Source organism: Phycodurus eques, chromosome 2, assembly GCF_024500275.1.
Source record: "Phycodurus eques isolate BA_2022a chromosome 2, UOR_Pequ_1.1, whole genome shotgun sequence".
Lineage (NCBI taxonomy): Eukaryota > Metazoa > Chordata > Actinopteri > Syngnathiformes > Syngnathidae > Phycodurus > Phycodurus eques.
The window spans coordinates 37,605,551-37,631,291 of NC_084526.1; the positions used below are offsets into that span (position 1 = coordinate 37,605,551).

Sequence of the window (25,741 nt, forward strand, 5' to 3'; positions counted from 1 at the left end):
GTTTGTGTTTTCACACCACAACAGTGCTGGAGCCGTCTTTCTAAAAATGTGAAAATGAGCTCTGGATGTGTAACAATGGTTTAATTCAAATGTATTGTCTCCTTTTTATCATAAACACATTTCAAACTTATCCAAACCTGCTTTAGAGTGTAACCATGAAAAGTCTCTTTGTCTGTTGCTCAGTCTTTAAAGATATTTAGAATTATAGTATATGTCATGTCGTTAAGAGTTTAAGAGGAATTATGAAGAAGAAAAAAAAGAGAATGAAACCGAAACATCCCAAACTAATTATTTGCCTCGCTCCCATCTAGCTCAGTATGGTTCTAATTTTTAAATTCAAGTGTGAGCTCAGCTTTATTTGGAGACACTTTTTCCATTTATTTTTATTTTTTAATGTCCCGAAAAATGGCTTTTGTAAGTCATTCAAAATCGACCATTAATTATTGGCTCCTTTCAGCTTTCCAAAATTTCTGTTCATCCCTCATCCATCAATTGAAGTACTGTAGTTACTGATTAAGGACTGCTCTTTTCAAGACAGTTTTCTCCCCTTACTGAATGTAGAAACAATCTGCAATGATTGACAGCAGCAGGCACTGATTATAAATGTAGTCATCGATGTTTTATTCTAAAATCCATTGTCTGACACAATCCAGTCTAAATTTCTTATACAACCCCAATTCCAATGAAGTTGGGACATTGTGTTAAACATAAATAAAAACAAAATACAATGATTTGTTCAACCTATATTTAATTGAATACATTACAAAGACAAAATATTTAATGACAATGTTCCTCGATGTACAATTGCAAAGAATTTAGGGATTTAATCATTTTACGTCCATAATATCATCAAAAGGTTGAGAGAATCTGGAGAAATCACTGCATGTGGCTCATGGGCTCAGGAACACTTCAGAAAACCAACGTCAGTAAATACAGTTCGGCGCTACATCCGTAAGAGCAACTTGAAACTCTTCTATGCAAAGCAAAAGCCATTTATCAAACACCCAGAAACGCCGCCGGCTTCTCTGGGCCCCAGCACATCTAAGATGGACTGATGCAAAATAGAAAAGTGTTCTGTGGTCCGACGAGTTCACATTTCAAATTGTTTTTAGAAATTGTGGACGTCGTGTCCTCGGGGCCAAAGAGGAAAAGAACCATCCGGACTGTTATGGACGCAAAGTTCAAAAGCCAGCATCTGTGATGGTATGGGGCTGTGTTAGTGCCAATGGCATGGGTAACTTACACATCTGTGAAGGCACCATTAATGCTCAAAGGTACATACAGGTTTTGGAGAAACATATGCTGCAAATCCAAGCAACGTCTTTTTCATGGACGCCCCTGCTTATTTCAGCAAGACAATGCCAAACCACATTCAGCACGTGTTACAAGAGCGTGGCTTCGTAGTAAAAGAGTGCGGGTACTAGACTGGCCTGCCTGCAGTCCAGACCTGTCTCCCATTGAAAATGTGTGTCGCATTATGAAGCGTAAAATATGACAACGGAGACCCCGGAATGTTGAACAGCTGAAGCTGTATATCAACCAAGAATGGGAAAGAATTCCCCCTACAAAGCTTCAACAATTAGTGTCCTCAGTTCCCAAATGTTTATTGAATGTTGTTAAAATAAAAGGTGATGTAACAGTGGTAAACAATACCCTGTCCCAGCTTTTTTGGAACGTGTTGCAGGCAGCCGAAGTTAATGATTATTTGCTAAAAACAATAAAGTTTATCAGTTTGAACATTAAATATCTTTAATTAAATACACTTTGTAGTGTATTCAATATATATATATATATATATATATACATACATACATTCATACATTCATACATACATATATATATATATATATATATATATATATATATATATATATATATATATATATATATACACACACACACACACACACACATGGTCATGCTGTACCTCCCCAAAAAAGGGTGTGACCAAATCATGTGACCAGTCCAAATGTTAGTGTAAAGGCCTGTGATTCCTGAGATTCATTTTGGTTGTGTGCTGTAACCTTCCCTCAGGTAACCAGCTCTCCAGTATCTATGGATATGAATGGTCTGTCGGTACCCACAGAGTTCTTGTCCCGCCACAATTCAGATGGAGTCATCACTTTTGTCGACCCACGCTGCATCAACGTTATTGGTTATCAGCCTCAGGTAAAATTAAGATTATAGAAATTCTATGCTGTGGATTTAATAAAAATTATATCATACAAATCTATATAACGCAGATGGATATTTCATTTAGTATAGGATATGACCAAAAGTACACTCCACTCCCAAAGTATTGGAACATTTAGACTCAAAGATCGACGATAGCGATAGTTTAAACCCACCCATTCTTCATGTAATCAAAAGTATTGGAACATGTGATTGACCTGTGCATTTGTAGCCCAGGCTTCTTCTTTGATTATTCAAACAATAAATAATGACCGTGGAATGTCTACACGAGGTTTAACATTGTGGTTTTGCCTTTGAAGAAGATGGAAAATCAATTAGCAACTGCACAAACATTTGCCATGGACAGTCCAACCATTTGAAATGCGCTGAAGAAGAAATGGCTTCAGCTTTAGAAGGGTGTAGGTTCACAGTTCAAGTCTCACAGCGGACAAAAAAGAAAAGGAAAAATGGAAACCAGATGTTAGAGAGTTTCCTTCTGACGACAGTCGAGGTGCCCTTGTGCAAGGCACTAAACCCAGCCCCTGGTTAAAAATGTTTGCACACCCCTTCACTGTGAGATCTATTTTTGGATGCCTGTATATGGCCTGGTTCTCAAAGGAGAACCAGAGCTTGTTGCCTGCGCATTTTTTGCCGACCCACTGACCTCATTGGATGAACTCAAAGACAGACAGTATGGCAGCGCATGATCAGCTGATTTGGCACAGCTCTTTAGGGCAGTGGTCCCCAATCTCTGTTGCACCACAGACTGGTTTTACATAAAGACATTTTGACAGACTCTCATCGCCGCTGCACCGCGAGACCAAGATGCCCACAAAACCCGCCACATCTTCAGTGGCCCCTCTTCCCTCAGCTACCCTCACCGTCAGCGGGAGAGCTTCTTGAGCTGCACAGCCTCACGGCTGACCTCAACTAAATGGAGAAAGGAACGAATCAATTCAGGAAGTGATTACATTGTGTGTTCACCTAAAAGATTTGTTCGTTTGAACAAGTAATTCGCAAAACTACACAATACACTACTCAAGCCCTGTATCGCACTGCTCCACAAAAAAACTAAACGAAAATGAAAATGCCCTGGGACACGCTGGTGTGCTTTTAATATTTTAATTGCACATGCGCACCTGCATACCACTTATGTGCATTCTTGAATATTGACCACTTAATACTCATATTCTTATTCTGGCCCAAAAAAAAAGTCTTGACATGAATATCGCAGGAAAGACAAATATTTGTAATTTTAATTTGTCAAGTTATTGGCTATGGCTTTCATAGTACAAACAAGAGTTTTTGTAAAAAGTAAAAAAAAAAAAAAAAAAAAAAAAGGAAAGTATTTTCATGGCTTTATTGTCTTGATGTCAAAATAGCAACATAAATTAGCCATTTCTATATTTTGATATAAACATTCTAGTCACGATAGGTTCTGAGATGAAATCCACATTATCCTCAGGAATTCAACCATCTTATCAAAACTTTGTGTGACGTGCTTACAATACAAATACCACAGACATAATGAAAAACAGTTGTTGGCACTGAAGCCTTTTCTTGATGCTTAGTTCCTTCGTATTTCGCAACACATTAAGTACGAGGAATCTACTCAGTTTCATAGCTGCATTTGCCTTTTCCTTTCATTTTAAATGTTGTTAAAGGCTCCCTTCCATCCACGGTTTCTCTATTTTTGATCATCTTTTATGTGTTTTTATTGGGTTTGCATGATAATTGTGTGCTTTTTCAAGCTATTAAAATTTTATTTTATATAATTTTTTGTCTGGTGTTTGAGACTGTCGGATTTCTCATTATTACGCGACATGTATATGAGCTTTGCTCTGATTGGATTACTCACCTTACCCAATTTAAATATGGAAAACACTGTTACCAATAACCGATAACTTGCTGCTTCTCCAAACCGATGCCGATAACCGATATCCTTTTTTTTTTTAATGGTTTTTATCAGGGGACTATACCAATTTTTCCAGACCGAGGACCCCCTAACTGATGGAAAGCTGGAGCTAGGAGCCCCACTTATCTATATTATATATAATTGTGTTTTATAATAAACTGGTCCTATAATGGAATGCCTTTTTATTGTCACAATACAAAAGTACAATGAGATTATGATGAGATGCCACGTACAGACCCTTTCCAAAAAATTAGAATATCATGGAAAAGTTCATCTATTTCCATTACTCCATTCAAAAAGTGAAACTTCCATAGATTATAGATTCGGGGTCTACAATTGAAATAATTTCAAGTATTTATTTGTTTATTTTTTACATAATTTGGGCTTCCAGCTCATAAAACTCACGAAATTAGGAATTCAAAAAAATTGGAATACTGTCAAGAAATCACCATTCTCAGTTTTTGTAGAAAGAAAAGATAGAAATTCGGGTCAAATTAAATCAATCAAAATATGATACTTTCACAATGATATTTTAATTTTCAATACTTTTTTGGGAATCCCTTTGCTTTAATCAATGCCTCGATGCGCCATGGCATTGAGGCAGTCAGCCTGTGGCATTGCCTGGGAGTTATGGAAGCCCAGATTTCCTTTATGCTTGCTGTCAGTTCTTCTTTGTTTTTGGGTCTGCTGCCTGTCATTTTCCTCTTGATAATACCCCATAGATTCTCAATAGGGTTTAGATCCGGCGAGTTGATGGCATGGGCATCAAACCAGGTTTTGGTGCTTCGGGCAGTATGAGTTCATCTTCCTGCTGGAAGATGAACTCTGCGTCTCCATACAGATCCTTAGTAGAAGGAATCATGAAGTCCTCTAAAACATTCTGGTAGACTGTTGCGGTGACCTTGGATTTAAAGAAAGCAGAGTTTGCCAACACCTGCACTGGACATTGCACCCCAAATTATGACTGACTCTGGATATTTCACATTGGACCTCAAGCAGCTTGGGTTCTGTTCTTCAACCGTCTTCCTCCAAACCCTTGGACCTTGATTCCATTGCCAGCTTCTTTGATCGGACGTCGCAGCCGTCGTGGTCCGGAGTCGCTCGCGCACATGATGGCAACAAAGGCAGTGGGGAGGGGTTGCCGAAGCCGCCCCATAGCTGATATATTTTTTTTATATAAAAACAATCCCAACTACTGTGCTGAATAGATGAAGGACCTCCATCTTAATAAATGATGAGACGTTCATGACGATGCATGTCTTATGACTGTTCTGAGGAAATGTGGTGCATATCGTGTATATACACCCGATCGGAATAGATCTTGTCAGAGGTAAACAGTTGACCAGAGATTTTCAATCGAAATGATTTCATTCAGAATGACAAAAACTGCTCCATATAACCCCCCGGCTACTGTGTGGTTGGTCCGCTGAAGACAAGCCCTTCACCTGTCAGTCAAATATATGTTGACTTAATAACGTGTGTCACTGAGGTTATGCTACATAAACAGTTAGAATTCCCGTGTTTGTATTCATTGTGGACTAACACACACAACTTGGAGAGGCAATGACATTTAATGACTTTGCCGCGGTTTAGCTCCTTACGTCGCTAGCTCATTAGCTCGCATTATAGCTCATTAGCTCGCGGCCGTGCTCGCGAACACAACAAACAATTAACTTTCCCTTAAGTGTCTCGGTTGTATGAAACTCATTTTCTCGGTTGTATGAAACTCATTTTGGCACGGGCCATGGGGGGCCGAGTTATGACTTCCCTCGGAGGGCCGCTACGAATGTGAACCCATTTAAATGAAAGATTACCTCATATCGAGTCCAGAAAAACTATCGTTGTCCATTTTATTTATTGAACGATAAGTAGATATAGTAATTATCGTGACAGGCCTAACTGTAAACAGTTACTATTTTCAATTTTCGTTCCAAAGGACCTGTTGGGGAAAGATATTCTGGAATTTTGTCATCCTGAGGACCAGAGTCATCTGAGAGAAAGTTTTCAACAGGTAATAATACACTCATATATATGTTTTCATATTGGTGATTCTTGTGTTTTTACAGATTAAACTGATTTTACCGTACCTATAAATGTGATTCATTGTCAGTTTTATTGTATTGTACTGACTGGTTGTCACGTGTCAAAAAGCTGCGAAAAGAAAGTCAAATGCTAAGTCAAACAGTGCTGTGCAAAATGATAAGAAAGTGGGGCAGTGATCATACTGGTTCCTTGTGTATAAAGAGTCAAAAGCCATAATGCTAAAAGTTTCATCTGGTCAGATTTAGTCGTTCGGCAGCAATATACATTTTTTTTCATCCATTTTCTGGACCGCTTATCCTCACTAGGGTAACAGGTGTGCTGAAACCTATCCCAGCTGACTCTCGGCGAGAGGAGAGGTACGCCCTGAACTGGTCGCCAGCGAATCGCAGCGCACATATACTGAAAACAAAGAACCATTCGCTCTCACATTCACACCTACGGGCAATTTAGAGTCTTCAATTAACCTACCATGCATGTTTTTGGGATGTGGGAGGAAACCAGAGTAGGTGGAGAAAACCCGCACAGGCACGGGAAGAACATGCAAACTCCACACAAGTGAGGCCGGATTTGAATCCAGGTCGTCAGAACTTTGAGGCAAATTTGCTAACCAGTCGTCCACTGTGCCGCCCGCAATATAAATTAACTATGAAAATCTATTTTAACAAAATACTTCCTGACTGATTAACCAAGCGGCTGATTTAATCGGCACAATACGCCCCTTTGCAAATTGCCCAGGGCGCAGGTGGAGACAGGCTTCAGCAAAGAGATGTGGAATGTGGGATGAATTTTCAGAGACTGGAAGCTTCAATTGGACGGAAGTGGGATTGATGATCTTGGTAATGGGGAAGGAAACAATGAAACGCGGAGTGAGTTTCCGGGACTCTGTCTGAAGCGGGAGGTTGTGAGAAGAAAGCCAGACAGATTGGCCACCCTTGTATTGGGCATCGGGGAGCGATGACGGTCCGGGAGCTGTTTATTGCGTGCGTCGGACCTGGTCAACGCCGCTCGGACGTCCAGCGGGAACTGCCACTGCCTGCTCCGTTTCTGGGGGTTGGTAACCATAGCAAGCCATGAATGGGGACATACCGGTAGCGGAACTGGTGAGGGAGTTGTGGGCGTACCAATCCATGGGAGGAATGAGCTCCAGGAGGAGTGCGTGCGGCAACACAACAGAGGGCAGATTCAAGGGATTGGTTTGCCCGCTCCGTCTGGCCGTTGGTCTGCGGATGATATCCTGAGGACAAGATGGCTGCTGCGCCCACCGATTTACAGAATTCCTTCCATACCAGGGATGAGAACTGAGGACCTCCGTCAGAGACAATATCGATGGGAATACCGTGGAGTCTAAAGACATGTTAGACAAGGAGGTTAGCAGTATCGAAGGCAGATGGTAATTTGGGGAGGGGTACGTAATGGACGGATTTGGAAAAGCGATCGACAATAGTGAGAATGATAAGATTTACCTTCAGAAGGAGGTAGACCGGTAACAAAGTCCAGACCGATATGGGACCAAGGGCGGCTAGGGATAGGCAATGGACGCAGCAGCCCAGCTGGAGGCACGTGTGAAGACTTCCATCCGGCACAGACGGCGCAGGCTTGGACGAACTCCAGAGTGTCTTGAACAAGGCTGGGCCACTAGTAATGCTGCTCGATGAACTGAATGGTGCGGGTGATGCCAGGATGACAGGTGAGTTTGGAGTTGTGAGCCCACTGAAGAACATCAGAGCGTGCGGAATAGGGTACGAACAGGCGGTTTGGAGGCCCGGTCTTGGGATCCGGGTGAGTCTTTTGGGCCTCCTGAACCACCTGTTCGATCTGCCAAGTGGCTGCTCCAACGAAGCACGAGGAAGGAAGAATGGGTTCCGGTTCGTCAGGGCTGGAGGGGGGTGAGTAAAGTCAAGACAGGGCATCTGGTTTGCTGTTTTTGGAGCCAGGACGGAAGGAGAGACTGAAATTAAACCTGCTCAAGAAGAGAGCCCATTGTCCCCTTGTCGAGGGTTAAGGCGTTTGGCGGAACGGAGGTAAGAGAGATTCTTGTGGTCTGTCCAAATGATGAATGGTAGTTCAGTCCCCTCCAGCCAGTGCCTCCACTCTTCCAAGGCCCATCCAATGGCCAGTAGCTCTCGGTTGCCGACGTCGTATTTCCTCTCGGCAGGGGACAGACGACAAGAAAAAAAGGCACAGGGGTCAAGTTTCTGGGTCGTGGGGCCCCCCGCTGCGAGAGGACAGCCCCTGCCCACGTGTCCGAGGAGGAGAGGTGGAATTCACATTTTTCGGGTTTAACATACAGGCGGTGTTCAAGGAGGCGTTGGAGGATTTGGCGTACATGACGGTGATGTTTGTCAAGGGAGCAGGAAAAAATGAGATTGACAAAAACAAACCGGTTCAGCATATCACGGAGGACGTCGTTAATGAAGGTCTGGCAGACAGCGGGGGGATTAGTCAATCCAAACAGGATGACCTGGTATTCGAAGTGTCCGAGAGGGGTGTTGAAACCGGTTTTCCATTTATCTCCCTCTCGGATACGGATGAGGTGGTAGGCGTTCCGTAGATCCAACTTGGTGAATATCTGGGCGTCACAGAGGGGTTCAAACGAGGGCTCGATGAGGGCAAGCGGAGATTTATTTTTGATGGTGATGTCATTGAGACCACGGTAGTCGATATATGGTCTTTCTTTTCAACAAAAAAGAAGCCGGCCCCTACTGGAGAAGAGGAAGGTCGTATGAGTCCGGGAGCCAGAGAGTCATGGATATATATGGAGAGGGATTTAGAGCTGAGGCGGCACGGTGGGCGGCTGGTTAGAGCGTCAGCCTCACAGTTCTGAAGACCGGGGTTTAACCCCGCCTGTGTGGAGTTTGCATGTTCTCCCCGTGCCTGCGTGGGTTTTCTCCGGCCACTCCGGTTTCCTCCCACGTCCCCAAAACATGCATGAATTGGAGACTCTAAATTGCCCGTAGGTGTGAATGTGGGTTTGTTTGTATGTGCCCTGCGATTGGCTGGCAACCAGTTCAGGGTGTACCCTGCCTCCTGCCCGATGATAGCTGGGATAGGCTCCAGCACGCCCGCGACCCTAGTGAGGAGAAGCGGCTCAGAAAATGGATGGATGGATGGATTTAGAGCTGGTGAATTATTGCTTCATGAATAAAGTTGTCATCGGCACCGGAATCTATAAGGGCAGTAACGGGAGTGTTCTGAGCAGAAACCTAATGCAAGCGGGAACTGTCATGCGAGAGGGAGAGCTTGAGGGAATGGAGGTTTGGCTCACCACGACGCTCTTGGGTCGCGGTGAGCCTGGTCTTTTGATCGGAGGGTGCATGAGGAAATAAAGTGACACAGCCGCAGTAGATACACAGCTGCTGGATGACTTTCAGGTGCTGAAAACAGAGAGGGGAGGGGGGAGAGAGGACACAAAGCGCCAACCCGGCTCCAATAATGGAACTACAGGGCAGTATATGACAAAAACATCATTAAATTAAATCTATTCTTCAAAAACAGCTCAGCCTTGTAGTGCAGCACAATGAAGTGCATCCAGTCATAATCTAAAGCATTTGATTTTGCCAAGCAATGCCTTATGAGGGTTTGCTGCCAATGTTTTTATTGACTGGGAGGTCACTATAATTCACAAAACCTAAACTCACTGTTTCATTAAAAAAAAAAAAAAAACAGACAGTGCCACATACTTTAAACCAACCATAAATGTGATTCAACTAACTGCTGGTAATATAAACATACATATACATCAAGGAGTAACGTCCTTTTAATCCTTAAAACGTCTTTATAATCCATTAATTGATTATATTGTGTCTTGCATTACATTCTGGGAAACGCGTGCCTTTACCATCATTACCGTAGTTATGCACAACAGGTAGATACGACATGCCCTTTTGAGCCCATAAATATACCTTTGAGCCTACGGCAACATTGAAGCTAGTAGGGGCAAAGTGTGTGTGCATTCGATGTTTGTAGACATCGCGCAAAACCAAAATATCAAGGATGCATGTTCTGTATTGATAGCACACGCTTTGGTGTTGACAAAAATGTAAACGTGAAAATCAGTTGAGAAATGAAGTTATGACTTATTTTATGTACATACACTGCTTTTGGTGGCAATGTTGCACCCCCCCAAAACTGCCTCCCCAACGTGGCCAGCATGTTGGTTAGCCAGGCTGTTACGACTCACTGGTGTTTCACAATGTATTTATTTCATATTATGTAAATATATACTGCGTTGTTTTTTTCCTGCTGGAAGCCTGTATGCAATAGTTTTCAGAATTGTCTGAAATGATTTTCAACCCAATTTGACACAGAAGTTTCATAGGCTGTGTCTTTTCCGTTGCTGTTGGAAATACGCCAAACAGTGCCGACACTCAGACAGGATGCACACAAATAAGCAAATATTGCTTATTTGCTTGGAGTGTTCCACAACTTTATGAGTGACAGTATATATTTTGGCCACTGGTTGCAAGTCAAGACTCAGTTGTGAGGTACTCAAAATATTGAATATTGTCATTCTGCAGGTGGTGAAGCTAAAAGGTCAGGTACTGTCTGTGATGTACCGTTTCCGCATGAAAAACAGAGAGTGGATGTTGATCCGAACCAGCAGCTTCACCTTCCAGAACCCCTACTCCGATGAGATTGAATATGTCATCTGCACCAATACCAACGTTAAGTAAGTTACTCATACACACACAATCAAGTGTTTTAAACAACAGTGTTGTTATACATCTGGGAAACTACTATGCCATGAAAAAAATAAGTTAATCGCAGTTTTCTACCTTCAAGGTACTCAAGCACTTTTACTCTGTCGTCTCATTAACCCAGTCACACGATGATTAGTGGGATATGCATATCTCAATAAATTTTAATATTGTCGAAAAGTTAATTTATTTCAGTAGTTTATTTAAAAAAGTAAAACTAATATACAGTAGAGTTAGAAAAGGTTGAATCAAGGCATCTGGACTCTTTTTTGTCAAAAAAATTCATTCATTCATTCATTTTCCATACCGCTTATCCTTACTAGGGTCGCGTGCGTGCTTGAACCTATTCCAGTTATCTTCGGGCAAGAGGCGGGGTACACCCTGAACTGGCCGCCAGCCAATCGCAGGGCACATCTAAACCCACGCAGGCACAGGGAGAACATGCAAACTCCACACAGACAAGGCTGGATTTGAACCCCGGGTCCTCAGAACTGTGAGGCAGATGTGCTACCGTGCCACCATTGTCGAAAACATTTCACCTTTAATCCAAAAGGCTTCTTCAGTTCTAAATTTTAAATGTGACATCTCCCTATATAAGCCTCAGAGGTTGTATCCCCTGGCGGTGTTCACAAAAGAAAGAAAATAATCTACACATGCATATACAGTAGGGGTGGAACGGTCCACAAAATCCACGGTTCGGTTCGTATTTTGGTTTTAGAGTCACGGTTTTCAGTTCGGTTTGGTACTCCTTGACACTCAGGAAAATCAATTATGTCTTGTATAGTTAGGTTAAAAGTATAAATATGTTCACAGCATTATTATTCATGATTATTGTTGCTGTTATTGTATTATAAATATGGAAATTATTCTTTTATTAAATGTTTTCTCAATTGGTTTGGCTCAGTTTGTGAAACCGAGATTAATTTATTCAAATAATATGGACAAATCTCACACTTGTTCACAACCGAAATTACATTTTTCATTCTTTTCTAAAGTATATTTATATATAGTATATTTCTCAGCGTCTCAGTACATCTTTGCAAATGCTTATGTCACGGGTGTGTGTTATTCCCCCTGTCTCGTCCACACCTGCTCCTGAGAGCATCTTCCCCACCTGTGCCTCGTTTACCCTAATTACCCCATGCATTTAACCTCGTGTCTCACTCTTTCTGGTCGCCAGTTTGTTGTACCTTGTTGTCACGTTCCAGCATTCCTTGTTTCGACGTCACCGACTCATAGTAAGCTTAGACCCTTTTCTGATAATTGACCTTGCCTTTTTGCCTCATGTTTTTTGGATACTGTTGCCTTTGCGGATTGCCTGCCTGTGTACCGACCTCTGCCCGTTTATTAAACCTCTCTTTTTTTAAACTGCCCATTTGAATTGGAGTCGTGCATTTTGGGTTCTGTCCTTTGTTCCGTTCATGACAGAACGAACTGGCCATAACATGGACCCAGCAGACTCAGACCCGGTGCACAAAGCCCTTCAAGTGCAGGGTCAATGCATCTCGAAACAGGATGAACAGCTTGCTGCCCTCCACCTTCATCTAAAGGGACTGTCAGAGCATCAGGACACTATGATGAGACAGGTGGGCTCACAGTTTAAAGTTCTAATGAATATGGTTCAGAAGAAGGAACCAGCTGGCACAGCACCCGATGCCGCCACTGTACCACCGTTTCCATGTAAAGCAGTAACCATGCCGCCACCTGCCACATCCACTGCTGTCTGCCCACAGCTCTCTCGACCGGAGAGGTTCTCTGGAGATTCTGGAAATATTAAGCCGTTCATCACTCAGTGCGAACTCCACTTTGAGCTGAAGGCAGCTGCCTTCCCCACCGAGCGGGCAAAAATCGCCTTTGTCATTTCCCACCTGACTGGTCGTGCAGAAGCGTGGGCTACTGCTGAATGGAGCCGCAATTCTGCCACGTATCATTCTTGGGCTTCATTTGTAAAGACTATGGAGCATGTTTTTCAGTATTCCACACCAGATCGTGAGGCAGCTCGCTCCCTTGTCACCTTACAACAAGGCAAGCGCAGGGTGTCAGATTACGCGATTGAGTTTCGCATTCTAGCAGCTGAGAATCAGTGGAATAACAGGGCACTACTCGATGCATTTTTTTCAAGGACTTTCCCCCGCTGTCAAGGATCATTTGGTCCCAATAGACCTGCCGACCGACTTGGACACTCTCATCGCTCTCGCCATAAAGATCAACAAAAGCCTTTTGGATTACGATCTGAACGGAGATTGGCAGAAGGACGCGTCACCGCGCACTTGGAGGACGAGTCTCGGTGACCAGCCAAACCAAGGCAGATCCCCTGTTGCCAGTCTCAATCCACTGGCTCGCGTCACCACGGATAAACCCATGCAACTGGGCAGGTTACATCTCTCCCCTGAGGAACGTCAACGCCGGCTGAGGGAAGGGCGGTGCTTCTACTGTGGGCAGTTGGGTCATTCCGTGAGCAACTGTCACGTCAAAGTTGCTGGTGCCGGTAACAAGGGCACAGGAGCGGTGAGTCTAAATATCATTAAGGAAGACCCTACCCAGGTTCTTCCTAAAGTAACACTATGGTTCTGACGCAAATTTACTCAACTCCCTCCTCGTTAGACGTATGAACCTTAGAACCTTTAAAGTAAGACGCCACCGCAACGCTTATGCTGCAGACGGCAGTTTTATGGGCAAGATCCCTCACCGCACCCATTCTCACTCCGAACGCATTAGTTTTCATGTTTTTGACGCTATGAATTATGACCTTATTTTAGGGAACCCTTGGTTGAAATTACATAACCCCCAAATTGACTGGTCCTCTGGGCATGTTATGTCATGGGGCAGCAATTGCGCCCAGAACTGTTTTAAGCCTCCATGTAATGTTCAGGGTAATGTTTCAAATGAAATTCCAAAGACCACATCTGGGGATCCTGACTTGTCTCAAGTGCCCACCTGTTACCATGACATTGAAGAAGTTTTTTTCCAAGTCCAAAGCCAAATCCCTTCCACCCCACAGACCTTACCAGTTGACTTGCTGCCTGGAACCACACCTCCACGGGGGAGGTTGTTCTCTCTTTCAGGGCCGGAACACAAGGGTATGAAGGAGTATGTGGAAGAATCACTGGCAGCCGGGATCATTCGCCCATCATCATCCCCTGCGGGAGCAGGATTTCTCTTTGTAGAAAAGGACAAGACCCTGCGACCCTGTATCGATTAGTGGGGTTTCAATGAAATAACTGTGAAAAACAGGTACCCTCTTCCTCTCATCTCCACCGCCTTTGAGTTCCTGGAGGGAGCCAAGGTTTTCACCAAACTAGACTTGAGAAATGCGCATCATCTAGTAAGGATAAGGGAGGGGGATGAATGAAAAACAGCATTCAACACACCAACGGGACATTAAGAGTATTTGGTAATGCCTTTTGGACTAACTAACGCTCCAGCTGTTTTCCAGAACTTTGTCAATGATGTCTTGCGGGATATGTTGAATGTATACGTTTTTGTATATTTGGACGATATTTTGATATTCTCCCCGGATGAGGAGACTCACATCATTCATGTCCGCTCTGTGTTCCAGCGGTTACTGCAGAATTAACTTTATGTCAAGGCTGAGAAATGTGAGTTCCACAAGCCGTCCGTTTCTTTTCTGGGTTTCGTGCTGGTTCCAGGTAAAATCTAAATGGACCCTTGCAAAGTTGGTGCCGTGACTAATTGGCCCACTCCCACATCATCCAAGGCCATACAAAGGTTCTCATGGATGTGTGTTATGGTTGTTGTCTTCCCTTGTTATGGTTGTTGTCTCGTCCACACCTGCTCCTAAGAGCATCTTCACCACCTGTGCGTCGTTTACCCTAATTACCCCATGCATTTACCTTGTTGTACCTTGTTGTCACGTTCCACCATTCCTTGACTGCCTGTGTACCGACCTCTGCCCGTTTATTAAACCTCTCTTTTTTTAAGCTGTCCATTTGAATTGGAGTCGTGCATTTTGGGTTCTGTCCTTTGTTCCGTTCATGACAACTTAAGTACAGATAGCCTATACAGGAAGTCCTCGATTTACGAACGAAACATGCATGCTAGGTTAATTGAAGACTCTAAATTACCCGTAGGTGTGAATGTGAGTGTGGATGGATGTTTGTTTATATGCGCCCTGCAATTGGCTGGCAACCAGTTCAGGGTGTACCCCGCCTCCTGCCTGACGATAGCTGGGATAGACTACAGCACTCCCGCGACCCTTGTGAGGATAAGCGGCTCAGAAAAGGGATGGATGGAAGTTTCCACAGTCAGTGATGATTTGAGGTGCCATGTCATCTGCAGGTATTGTTTTACAAAGTTTTCTGAAGTCCAAATTCAACACAGCTGTTTTCAAGGAAGGTTTAGAGAACAAAACCAACAAAAACTGATGAAATGACCACTGTGCTCAATTTGCCAGCGAACTCACCAGACCATTGCCAAGAGCAAGAGCAACCTGGGCTTCCATAACACTTCAGCAGCGCCATAGGGTGTTTGCCTCCATGCCACACCGCAATGATGCAGTAATTCATGCAAATGGAGCACTACTAAGTATTGACAGCCTATGAATAGGGTCGGGCATCGTTTGAATTTGAGCGATTCTGGTCCCGATACCCGTTTCTCATTTCGATTCTGGTTCCAAACGATTCTCAATTCCGATTCTTTTAGGGGGCCCGGTCAAATAATGTTTGCATGGTTTAAATAAAGGGTGTCCAAATTATGAACATCGATAATCTACATCCATTTTCTTAGCAGCCTGCAGAATAAACTAAAATGAACATTTGACTCTGCGTTCTTTATAACCAGTATCAAGATCAAACCTATGAAATAAAAGGCAATGTGTGTGGAACTAAACCAAAGCCCAATTGACTTAATATTCATTAATTATTGTTTCAGCTAAAAGTTAAATATAGTATTTATAAAAGTTATTTGCGACGTCAAATGGTTTATATGTGCAAGTTTTAACTTGACTTCCTGTTTTAAGCATGTAGCCTTTTATTTGGAATGGTTCACACCGGAACCTTGCCACGAAAACTAACTTCACACGACACCGGTAAAAACGAAAGTAAAAAGAAAAAGAGTAATAAATGGAACTCTGTAAAACATTGATTCCTTCACCTACCCACCATGAGACACAAGGTTTGTGTTTATGATACTGTTTTTGTGAATTTTGTCTGAATTCATTGTGATGTAAAGTTGATAGTTTGACCTTTGGTGAAGTTTTACCTGAATGTTAAGCTTGTGATGCGACTGTTTCTACTTTCTTTCCAGTATGGTCAAGTCATTTATACTTCATTTTTGTTTCTCAGCTCTTACGTTGGTTTGAAAACTAAAATAAACGCTAAAAACCATCAGTGCAAGACTGCAACACAACTAGTTCAACTAGTTAGCTGCCTCAATTTCAGCTGAGACGTATTTTATTGTTTCACTCACCCAATTTGACTTGACTGAAGTTCCGCTCGGAGCGGGAGGAACCACGTCAGACTTCTACACAATATAATCTAATTCCAAGTGTTGCACTGAGGCGACTGGTCATTTATTTTAACATATTTAAGACACTTTTGTTCGCCGCTGCTGTTGGGCACAAGCACGTCTTCATGCGCGTTCTTCTTCGTTGGTTTTTGCCACTTCTTCGTTGGTTTTTGCCACTTTCGTCTTCGGGGTCGGCGGACGATAGACATTGAAACTGGGAACCGAAATTTCTAAGTTTGAACGATTCCGGGAGAACCGTAATATCCAATCGGTTCTCAATTCTTGATGCCCAACCGTACCTATGAATGAACATACTTTTCAGAGGGCTAACATTTCTTTCTTCAATAATCTATATTGGTTCATAAGGAATATTAAACAATGTTTTGAGATAGTGAATATCACATTTGGGGGTTCGTTGTGGTGGTAAAAGTAGCCCCCATGCACAGGGAAGACAAGGTAGGAGTGCAGGGTATAATAAAAAGTTATTTATTAACAAAAAGGCTAAATAAAGATACTAGATAAATGGACTGGCTCAATGGTGACATGACACAGGATGTGCAACATGACGGGTAGTCTTGTACAAGTCATTCTGGAGGTTGACCAGAACAACAGGACGTGTCCCATCGAGGCCAGCCTGGTGGGCGTCTGGAGCACCAGGCAAAACATAGTGCTGATTGGCTTGATTGGTATGGGCCGATAATTAGCATTTTATGCAGATCAGCTGGTCGGCTTTAATGTCATCATTCCCCGATCCAATCAATAACGTCATTACTAGGCTCCGCAAAAGGCATTTACTCTGCGGCACCGTCATATATGTTTGAATCCAAAAGCTGGTTTATTTTTAGCCTTGTCACGTCTTGAGACGTAGTACTGTAAATACTTGATGGCCAATAAAGTTGGTTTTTTTAATCTTGTCGGTGAAAAAAAACATGTCGGCGGTGTGGGACTTTTCTGCGGTGTCTGAGACAAACAACACAAATGCCATTTGCAATCTGTGCAAAACTTAAGTACCTTGTGGGGGAGTGTCAGCTAAATACTTCAACACAACAAATTTGATCAGGCACCTGAAGAATGTACAGAAGAGGAGTATACCGCGTTCAAGCAACGCAGCATGGAAAAGGAAAAGCTAAAAACCAATCGGATGCTAACGCAAACAATGCTGGACAACACCCATCCATATAGCCGGGACAGTGAGAAAGTTAGAGTTGGCACGCGGAAGCTGATGGAGGTCATTGTGCTGGCCGACCTCCATTTCAAAGGTTGCTAGCACATTTTGATCCACGCTATGTCTTCCACACGCACACATCCTGTGGCGAGACCAGCCTAAAAGAGCTACACCGGGAAATGCACTTTCACGTAGTCAGCCTCCTGGAAGAAGTAATTTAATTGCAATTTAATTGCAATGAAGTAATTTAATTACAGTAAATTCACACCCATTATTTCTGTCTCAAGTAATTTTGGTTTGACCTGACTGAACTTTAAACTTATGTCAGTGGGCAATCTTTGAATGCCCCCTAGAGATCATTGATGTTTTACCTTTTGTCTAAAATGCTCGAGAATACTTTTGAAGATACTCATTTTACAGTACACAAGTATTCACAGTAAATGGACAAGACATGTAAAGAGACATATTTGTCCATCTTGTGATCGGTTATAATTGGTTATAATTTTTTTTAAACTCGGTGATCGGCCCCAAATATCCTGATGGTGTAAACCCTAGTTGAAAAACCATCACTTACAATGCCGTCCTTTCATCCATTCCAAAGAAACACAATAATTCTGCCTCCAACAAACAGCACGCCCTCCTTGACCGTTAGGTAACTCCACGACCACTTTACAACTGACTGGAATTACATTGAGGGAGTTTCCACCCACCGACTCTGGTGCACAGAAAATGGCCTCTTGGCTAGGCGGCTTAACTGTTGAGTTGAACTTTCCACACAAAAACTGGCTGATGCGTCCTAACTAAGCCTTTTTGCATGAACTGATGAGAGGTGAAACCTCTTTTAATACAAACAGAACAGTCCAGTTGCAATTGATTCAATGCCCTGAGAATGAAATGGCCTGGATGAATGATAATATTCACAGGTGTGGTCATTTAAAAGTGAAAACTTTGTGTGACTATCGTCGCCGACCAAAGGTCTTACACTTTCCTGCCTAGTAAGAGCTGCGTCACAGTGTCAAAAGTAAGAAGTGCAATGCAGGCAAACTTTACAGAGACCTTGCTAAATGTAATATTTAGTATATGCCACAGGCATTATGGCATTATATCACTATTGTTAATCAACATTCCCCCCCCCCAAAAAAAAACGTGATGAGGATTGATCGGCCCCAATAATCCTGATTGTGTAAAGCCTAGTGGAAAAACCATCGCTTAACAGAGAAGGGGGCTTACGACATCACCCATCTCCTTCTTATAATACTGTCCTTTCGCCCATTCCAAAGAAACTCAATAATTCTACCTCCAACAAACAGCATGGCCTCCTTGACCGTTAGGTAACTCCACGACCACTTTACAACTGAATGGAATATCAATGAGGGAGTTTCCACCCAACAACTCTGATGGACAGACAATGGCCTCCCGGCCAGGTGGCCTCCAGCACAGACATTTGGCTTTTCTACCTACAATGCCTCAAGGGTAGCCGAGCGGCTGGATTAGTTTGAACTAATATCCCAACTCAGGTGTGAACAGCCCAGCAATTTGGCTTTTCTAATTTGCATGCCCAAAGGGCTGGCTCTTTCAGTTTTTTCCACCATTCTTCACCATCTTGTCACCATTGTTCTGTCACTGAGGCAATTATGCACTTCTCTCTACACAGTTACTGAAAGATAACTGATGTTGCTTTGCCTTTACCTGAATATGTCGATAGAAATTACTTCCTGTATGCTTACACAACACTGCATACACTTTTGTTTGATACATCCCATTACAGATATGAACCCAGATCTCCTTATAAGCATATAGTTTGTAGTTACTGACGTATCCCTGCCAATAGCCAACACATTCTTTAGTAAAGTTATTGAACTGGTTAGGTCATGGTAGCTCTGGCTCGCTAACCATGTTTTGACTTGAACTCAAGAAGTCATACTCTTAAATTCTTTGTTAGCTTATATTATATCAGGCGGCCTTGAGAAAATGCCAACGTAAATGAAGCATGAAACATCATCAGTTGGAGAACAAGTCTGGACTTGTAAAACTTCGTGCAGAGTGAGACAACACTACACAGAGCAACATATTTGTAAACAAACACAAAACACAGAATTGTCTCCAGAGAACAATGATATACCATTATTTCCTCACAGACTTATTTGAATTTGCAAATTTTTTTCCTAATGTGGCATTTTGTCTATTTTTACAGCTTTTTCCATTTGTAACACATGGTGTCAACATACTCCCTACCATTGCAGCTGTCTAATCCAACTGCAAGGTGGTCTCTTGTTAAAGTCAGTTTATATCAACTTTATACCCACCAGCCACATCATTACTGGATTTTTATTAGTTTAGTATTCTGCTTCATATTCAATTGGGTAGTGGTGGAGAACTGCAATATAATATTATAAACACCTCTCAGTATGATACAACATAGTTCTATACCACGAGTGCAAACTACATAACCAAAAATTAACCATTTATTGAAACTACTATCAACGTCACACAATGTCAATCAACAGTTTGAAGTGCTAATTTGCAAATGAAGGGTTTCTGATACAGGTTTTGCATGGCATCTTGTTGTTATTCTTATATTTTCCGAATGTTATGGCCAGTGCATGCAGTGATAATCTACCATTGACATGCAAAAGTGTTAGGCAGTAGGGGGCAGTAGTGTTACTGTGGGTAGGCTCATCGATAAGGCATGAAGGTGCAATTATGGAGTGGATGAGCGCACACACAAGGAAACTGAACAGCTGGACAACTTGTGGACTTTATCATCAGTTACATGTGCTCAGGTTGTTTTCTGGTATGTAGCACTCCTGACATTCCCAGTAATCTTCCTACTCTTAGCTTTCATCCAATAAAATGAAGTGAAGATTTCATGCAAGTTCATTGCCTGCACAGTGTAGACCTGGACATTGTACGGGGCGGGGGCCACATCCGGCCAGTTTAAAGCCTCTGAACGATCCTCATGAGGTGGTGATATTTGTAAGCTTCTTTCCGCCTGTCGCCATAGGGAGTAATAAGTGAGTTGTTTTGTGTGTTTGTGGGGGACAAGCAGGCTGATCCCTGATAATGATTTGTGAGTCCCAAAGGGAAATGGCTAATATGAGTCAGTGGTTGGTGCTCATAATGTCAGCACTATTTGAAATTTAGAAAAAAAAATATTTCCACACTATAGCCATGTTTTTTTGTGAATGTTGACTAAAAATAGTGACATAATGCTAGTATATGTATACTCTATATTTCAGTTGAAAATGGTGTCTTATTATATTTGTAACAACAAATACTGTACTGTATTGTATTGTATTGCACTGTACTCTACTGTACTGTAGCTGTAGTTACATTACAATTACGCTTTACACGACCAGGATTTTTGGGGCCAATCACCGATCAGCGAGTTTAAAAAAACGATAACCGATTACAAGATGGAGGAATGTGTCTATTTAAATGACCAGTTCATTTACTGTATATACTTGTGTACTTAAGTGCTCAAAAAATATTTACAATAAATAATGTATCTTTGTTCATCTATTTATGCCAGTGAGGCATAGTGTCAGACAGAACAAATGAATGGTCTTCTTTTACAACCCCAATTCCAATGAAGTTGGGACGTGTTAAACATAAATAAAAACAGAATACAATGATTTGCAAATCATGTTCAACCTATATTTAATTGAATACACTACAAAGACAAGATAGTTAATGTTCAAACTGATAAACTTTATTGCTTTTAGCAAATAATCATTAACTTGGAATTTTATGGCTGCAACACGTTCCAAAAAAGCTGGGACAGGGTCATGTTTACCACTGTGTTACATCACCTTTTCTTTTAACAACATTCAATAAATGTTTTGGAAACTGAGGACACTAATTGTTGAAGCTTTGTAGGTGGAATTCTTTCCCATTCTTGCTTGATCTACAGCTTCAGAGACCAGAGTGTTCAACACTCTGGTCTCCGTTGTCGTATTTTACGCTTCATAATGAGGCACACATTTTCAATGGGAGACAGGTCTGGACTGCAGGCAGGGCAGTCTAGTACCCGCAGTCTTTTACTACGAAGCAACGCTGTTGTAACACGTGCAGAATGTGGTTTGGCATTGTCTTGCTGAAATAAGCAGGGGCATCAGTGAAAAAGACGTTGCTTGGATGGCAGCATATGTTTCTCCAAAACCTGTATGTATCTTTCAGCATTAATGGTGCCTTCACAGATGTGTAAGTTACCCATGCCATTGGCTCTAACACAGCCCCACACCATCACAGATGCTGGCTTTTGAACTTTGCGTCCATAACAGTCCGGATGGTTCTTTTCCTCTTTGGCCCGGAGGACAAGACGTCCACAATTGCCAAAAAAAAATTTGAAATTTGGACTCGTGGGACCACAGAACACTTTTATACTTTGCATCAGTCCATCTTAGATGAGCTCGGGCCCAGAGAAGCCGGTGGCGTTTGTGGGTATTGTTGATAAATGGCTTTTGCTTTGCATAGTAGTTTCAAGTTCCACTTACGGATGTAGCGCCAAACTGTATTTACTGACATTGGTTTTTTTTAAGTGTTCCTGAGCCCATGTGGTGATATCCTTTACACATTGATGTCGTTTGTTGATGCAGTGCCGCCTGAGGGATCGAAGGTCACGGACATTCAATGTTGGTTTTCAGCCTGGGCGCTTACATGCAGTGATTTCTCCAGATTCTCTGAACCTTTTGAAAATATTATGAACCGTAGACGATGAAATCCCTAAATTCCTTGCAATTGTATGTTGAGGAACTTTGTCCTTAAACTGTTCGACTATTTTCTCACGCACTTCTTCACAAAGAGGTGACCCTCACCCCATTTTTGCTTGTGAATGACTGAGCAATTCATGGAAGCTCCTTTTATACCCAATCATGGCACCCACCTGTTCCCAATTAGCCTGTTCACCTGTGGGATGTTCCAAACAGGTGTTTGTTGAGCATTCCTCAACTTCCCCAGTCTTTTTTGCCACCTGTCCCAGCTTTTTGGGAACGTGTTGCAGCCATAAAATGATTATGATTATTTGCCAAAAACAATAAAGTTTAACAGTTTGAACATTAAATATCTCGTCTTTTTAGTGTATTCGATAAAATATAGGTTGAACAGGATTTCCAAATCATTGTATTCTGTTTTTATTCATGTTTAACACAACGTCCCAACTTCATTGGAATTGGGGTTGTGTAGATGGCAGGAAGTAAATACAGTAATTAATGTATCCAATTAATGTATTTTGTGACATTTTTGTTTGTTGGTGTGCCGTGAGATTTTTCAATTGTAAAATACATTCCTTGGCTCAATAAAGGTTGCAAATCACTGCTCTCGTCAGATCGTGTATTCTAATCAGTCAGGTCAAACCAACATTACAACATGACAGAAATAATGGGTGCTAACTTACTGTAATTAAATGAGTTTATTGTAATTAAATTACTTCACCCACTCCGAAACTTTAGAGCATGAGTCGACAGAACGGCGGCATGTTTACGTACAACCATCGGTGCTAGCAGTAGCTTGCTAGGCCACATAACGTATTTGTTGCCTGCTTCCGAGCCATATCGTATTAAAAATACGTGAACATACCTCTAGCAATTCTTAAACGAACGTCCTCTCCTGTCCTGAGCACTGGTGACCACCAACACACGTTTTTCCCCATTTTGTTCTTATAATACAGTCGGCGCGATCCACTCTTGTTGTCGTCGCCACGGTAACGAGTGTATCCGGTTGCATTTGAGTTGATAAGATAAAGCCCAATGATCGTAAATAACGGGATGCGGTGGTATCGGAATACAAGATTTTATTGCAGTCGTCTGACATAGTGTAATCCTGAAAGAGCAAATTTGTCTTGTAGTCTGATCCGGGCATTACGTGTTGTCTGTCTCAGACGTGTTGTTTGTTGCACAGCGCCGACATGTTTTTTTGTTTTTTAATTGGCCGTCAGATATTTACAGTACTTTGTCAAAAGACATGCGACAATGCTAAAAATAATAACAAAAATAAACAAGCTTTTGGATTCAAATATACTGTGTACAATGGCGACGCGGAGTAAATGTCTTTTAAGGAGTCGATCAATGGATCGGCCAATTATGACATTAAAGCCGATCAGCATAAAATGCTAATTATCGGCCGATACCGATCAGGCGAATAAAATCGGTGTAAAGTTTAATTACAATAATACTGATGCAAATTGCAGTTAGCATGATGGGGTGGGGCAGCACGGTGGTTCAGACAGTAAATTGTTTTATTTATTTATTTATTTATTTATTTATGTTTAGTTTCTTTGGTTTCATAATTGTCACTTAAAGCTTGTGCAAATTCCAATGGGCAGAAGATTTTGACTTTGTTATCCACATTGTTGCTTAACATGAGTCTTTGATAATAGAAGCCATAAAGGGCTATGATGAAAAAAGGGCTAGTTAAAGCTAACTATGAATTTTCTCTAAACCTGTATAAATACACCTTTGATGTACTTGTGTATGAAACGTGGTGTGTTTGTAAGATTTTTAAGACTCTGTTTTCTTAACAGGCTTGCCAGTAATAAGTTGATAAAGAAGACAAATTGATTCACAAGCACCACTTTACTCATATATTACTATATTTTTTATGTTGTTTCTTTCCAGGCAGCTTCAGCAGCAGCAGGCAGAGCTAGAGGTTCACCAGAGAGACGGTCTGACTGCTTACGATCTTTCCCAGGTAAGCAAACTTAAACTTCAAAACTCAACCAATATGGTAAGGAAGATGCATTTATTTATGAGGAAATAATCATAATTGCTCAAAAACCTATTAATATGAAAGTGATGTGGATTCTTTGTGACTTTACTTCAAGCTGAAATGCTCTTGTTACCCCAACTGCCAGGTTCCTGTGGCGAGTGTGAGCAGTGGAGTACATGAGGCAGGGAAGAGCATCGACAAACCAGAAGCCCTTTTCTCCCAGGAGAGAGACCCACGCTTTGCTGAGATGTACACCAGCATCACCGGCTGTACGACATACTCACACTAGATAGACCGCAATGTGAAATGTCATTTTACGTCTTGTTTATAAAGCATTATAGTTACTCAAATCCTGAAGGTTCCTATTTTGTTTGTCCTAATTTGTTTGCTAATTGCAGCTTTCACAGCTTTTCACAGCTTTATGCCTCCTGTTTTTCTCTTCCCCGGTTATTAACTATAATTTAAATCTGGTGTTTGTGTGTATGTCTGTAGCGGGAGATAAGAAGATGATGGTTCCCTCCTCGACAGCAGGAGGACAGCAGCTCTACTCCCAGAGTTCTCCATTCCAGCAGGGGCACTCCGGAAAAAGCTTCAGGTACATGTCATTGTCACTGATGACATGCAGTTTACTATCATTTTGTCATTTTCACAGTTGTTATATTACAGTGTGGGTGGGTGTGCCTACCTCTATTTCTCTATTTCCAGTTCCTCTGTGATCCATGTCCCAGGTGTGAATGACATTCAACCATCAGGTTCATCCAATCAGAATCTAGCTCAGATATCAAGACAGCTCAACCCAGGTCAAGTCGCTTGGTCAGGAAATCGACCCCCCTTCTCTGGCCAGGTAATACACACGCACACATACAGTACAAACAAAGATACACTGTCAGTCTTAGGTTTATGGTGGGGTTTCCAGAGATCCCAAAGGATTTCCTCAGCAATTTCCTTAGCATCCCCGTTCCATCTTTGATGCCAGATGAATTAAGTCTTTGGTTGGTGTGCGTGTCAGTGTGTTTACACATGCACACTGTGGGAACTTAGCCTACTTTAAAATTAAATCCATACAACACAAGGTAAGGGTTAATGAAAGTTTCCAGCAAATGAATCAACTCATTGCAGTGAGATAATTTGGAGGGAAAGAGGGTTGATGTTCACCACCTCTAAACAGATGGTAAAATCTGACATCATATTCAAGTTTAGAGCCTGACCAAGTTTTGAGTCCCTTTTTGGCCTTTTCAGTAAAAGGTTGCTCCAAACACAATATAAATCTGTCTGAACAGGATGAGGCACCCATCTGCGAGGGCAAATAAACTTCACAGATTGTTCTGGTTTCCAGGCTAGTTTGGTTAAATTTTATTGGAATGGATGCCTAATGGGCATTGGATGAAATCATTCAAGTCAGAGCTCACATTGCACAAAAGATAGAGCTCCAGATGGTCCAGATGTCCCATATTGTTGAACTTGTCTGCAGTCTTTTGTTTTGTGCATTCACACATAAAACAGACAGTCTTTTGCAAACTTTATTACTGACTGATAGTGGTGTGAAATCCCATAAAAAGTAAACATTTAGGTGGCTGC

The 25,741-nt window shown here is 42.0% G+C and overlaps 1 protein-coding gene across 1 annotated transcript in view; it reads left to right on the plus strand.

Moving 5' to 3' along the window:
• arnt2 (aryl-hydrocarbon receptor nuclear translocator 2) overlaps window positions 1-25,741 on the plus strand; it is a 110,494-nt gene that overhangs the window by 70,813 nt on the left and 13,940 nt on the right. The window contains exons 10-16 of the mRNA XM_061670566.1: window positions 2,035-2,169; window positions 6,024-6,098; window positions 10,648-10,799; window positions 24,073-24,145; window positions 24,309-24,432; window positions 24,656-24,758; window positions 24,869-25,007. Of these exons, the coding sequence (XP_061526550.1) occupies window positions 2,035-2,169; window positions 6,024-6,098; window positions 10,648-10,799; window positions 24,073-24,145; window positions 24,309-24,432; window positions 24,656-24,758; window positions 24,869-25,007 (801 nt within the window). The remainder of the gene's footprint in view (window positions 1-2,034; window positions 2,170-6,023; window positions 6,099-10,647; window positions 10,800-24,072; window positions 24,146-24,308; window positions 24,433-24,655; window positions 24,759-24,868; window positions 25,008-25,741) is intronic.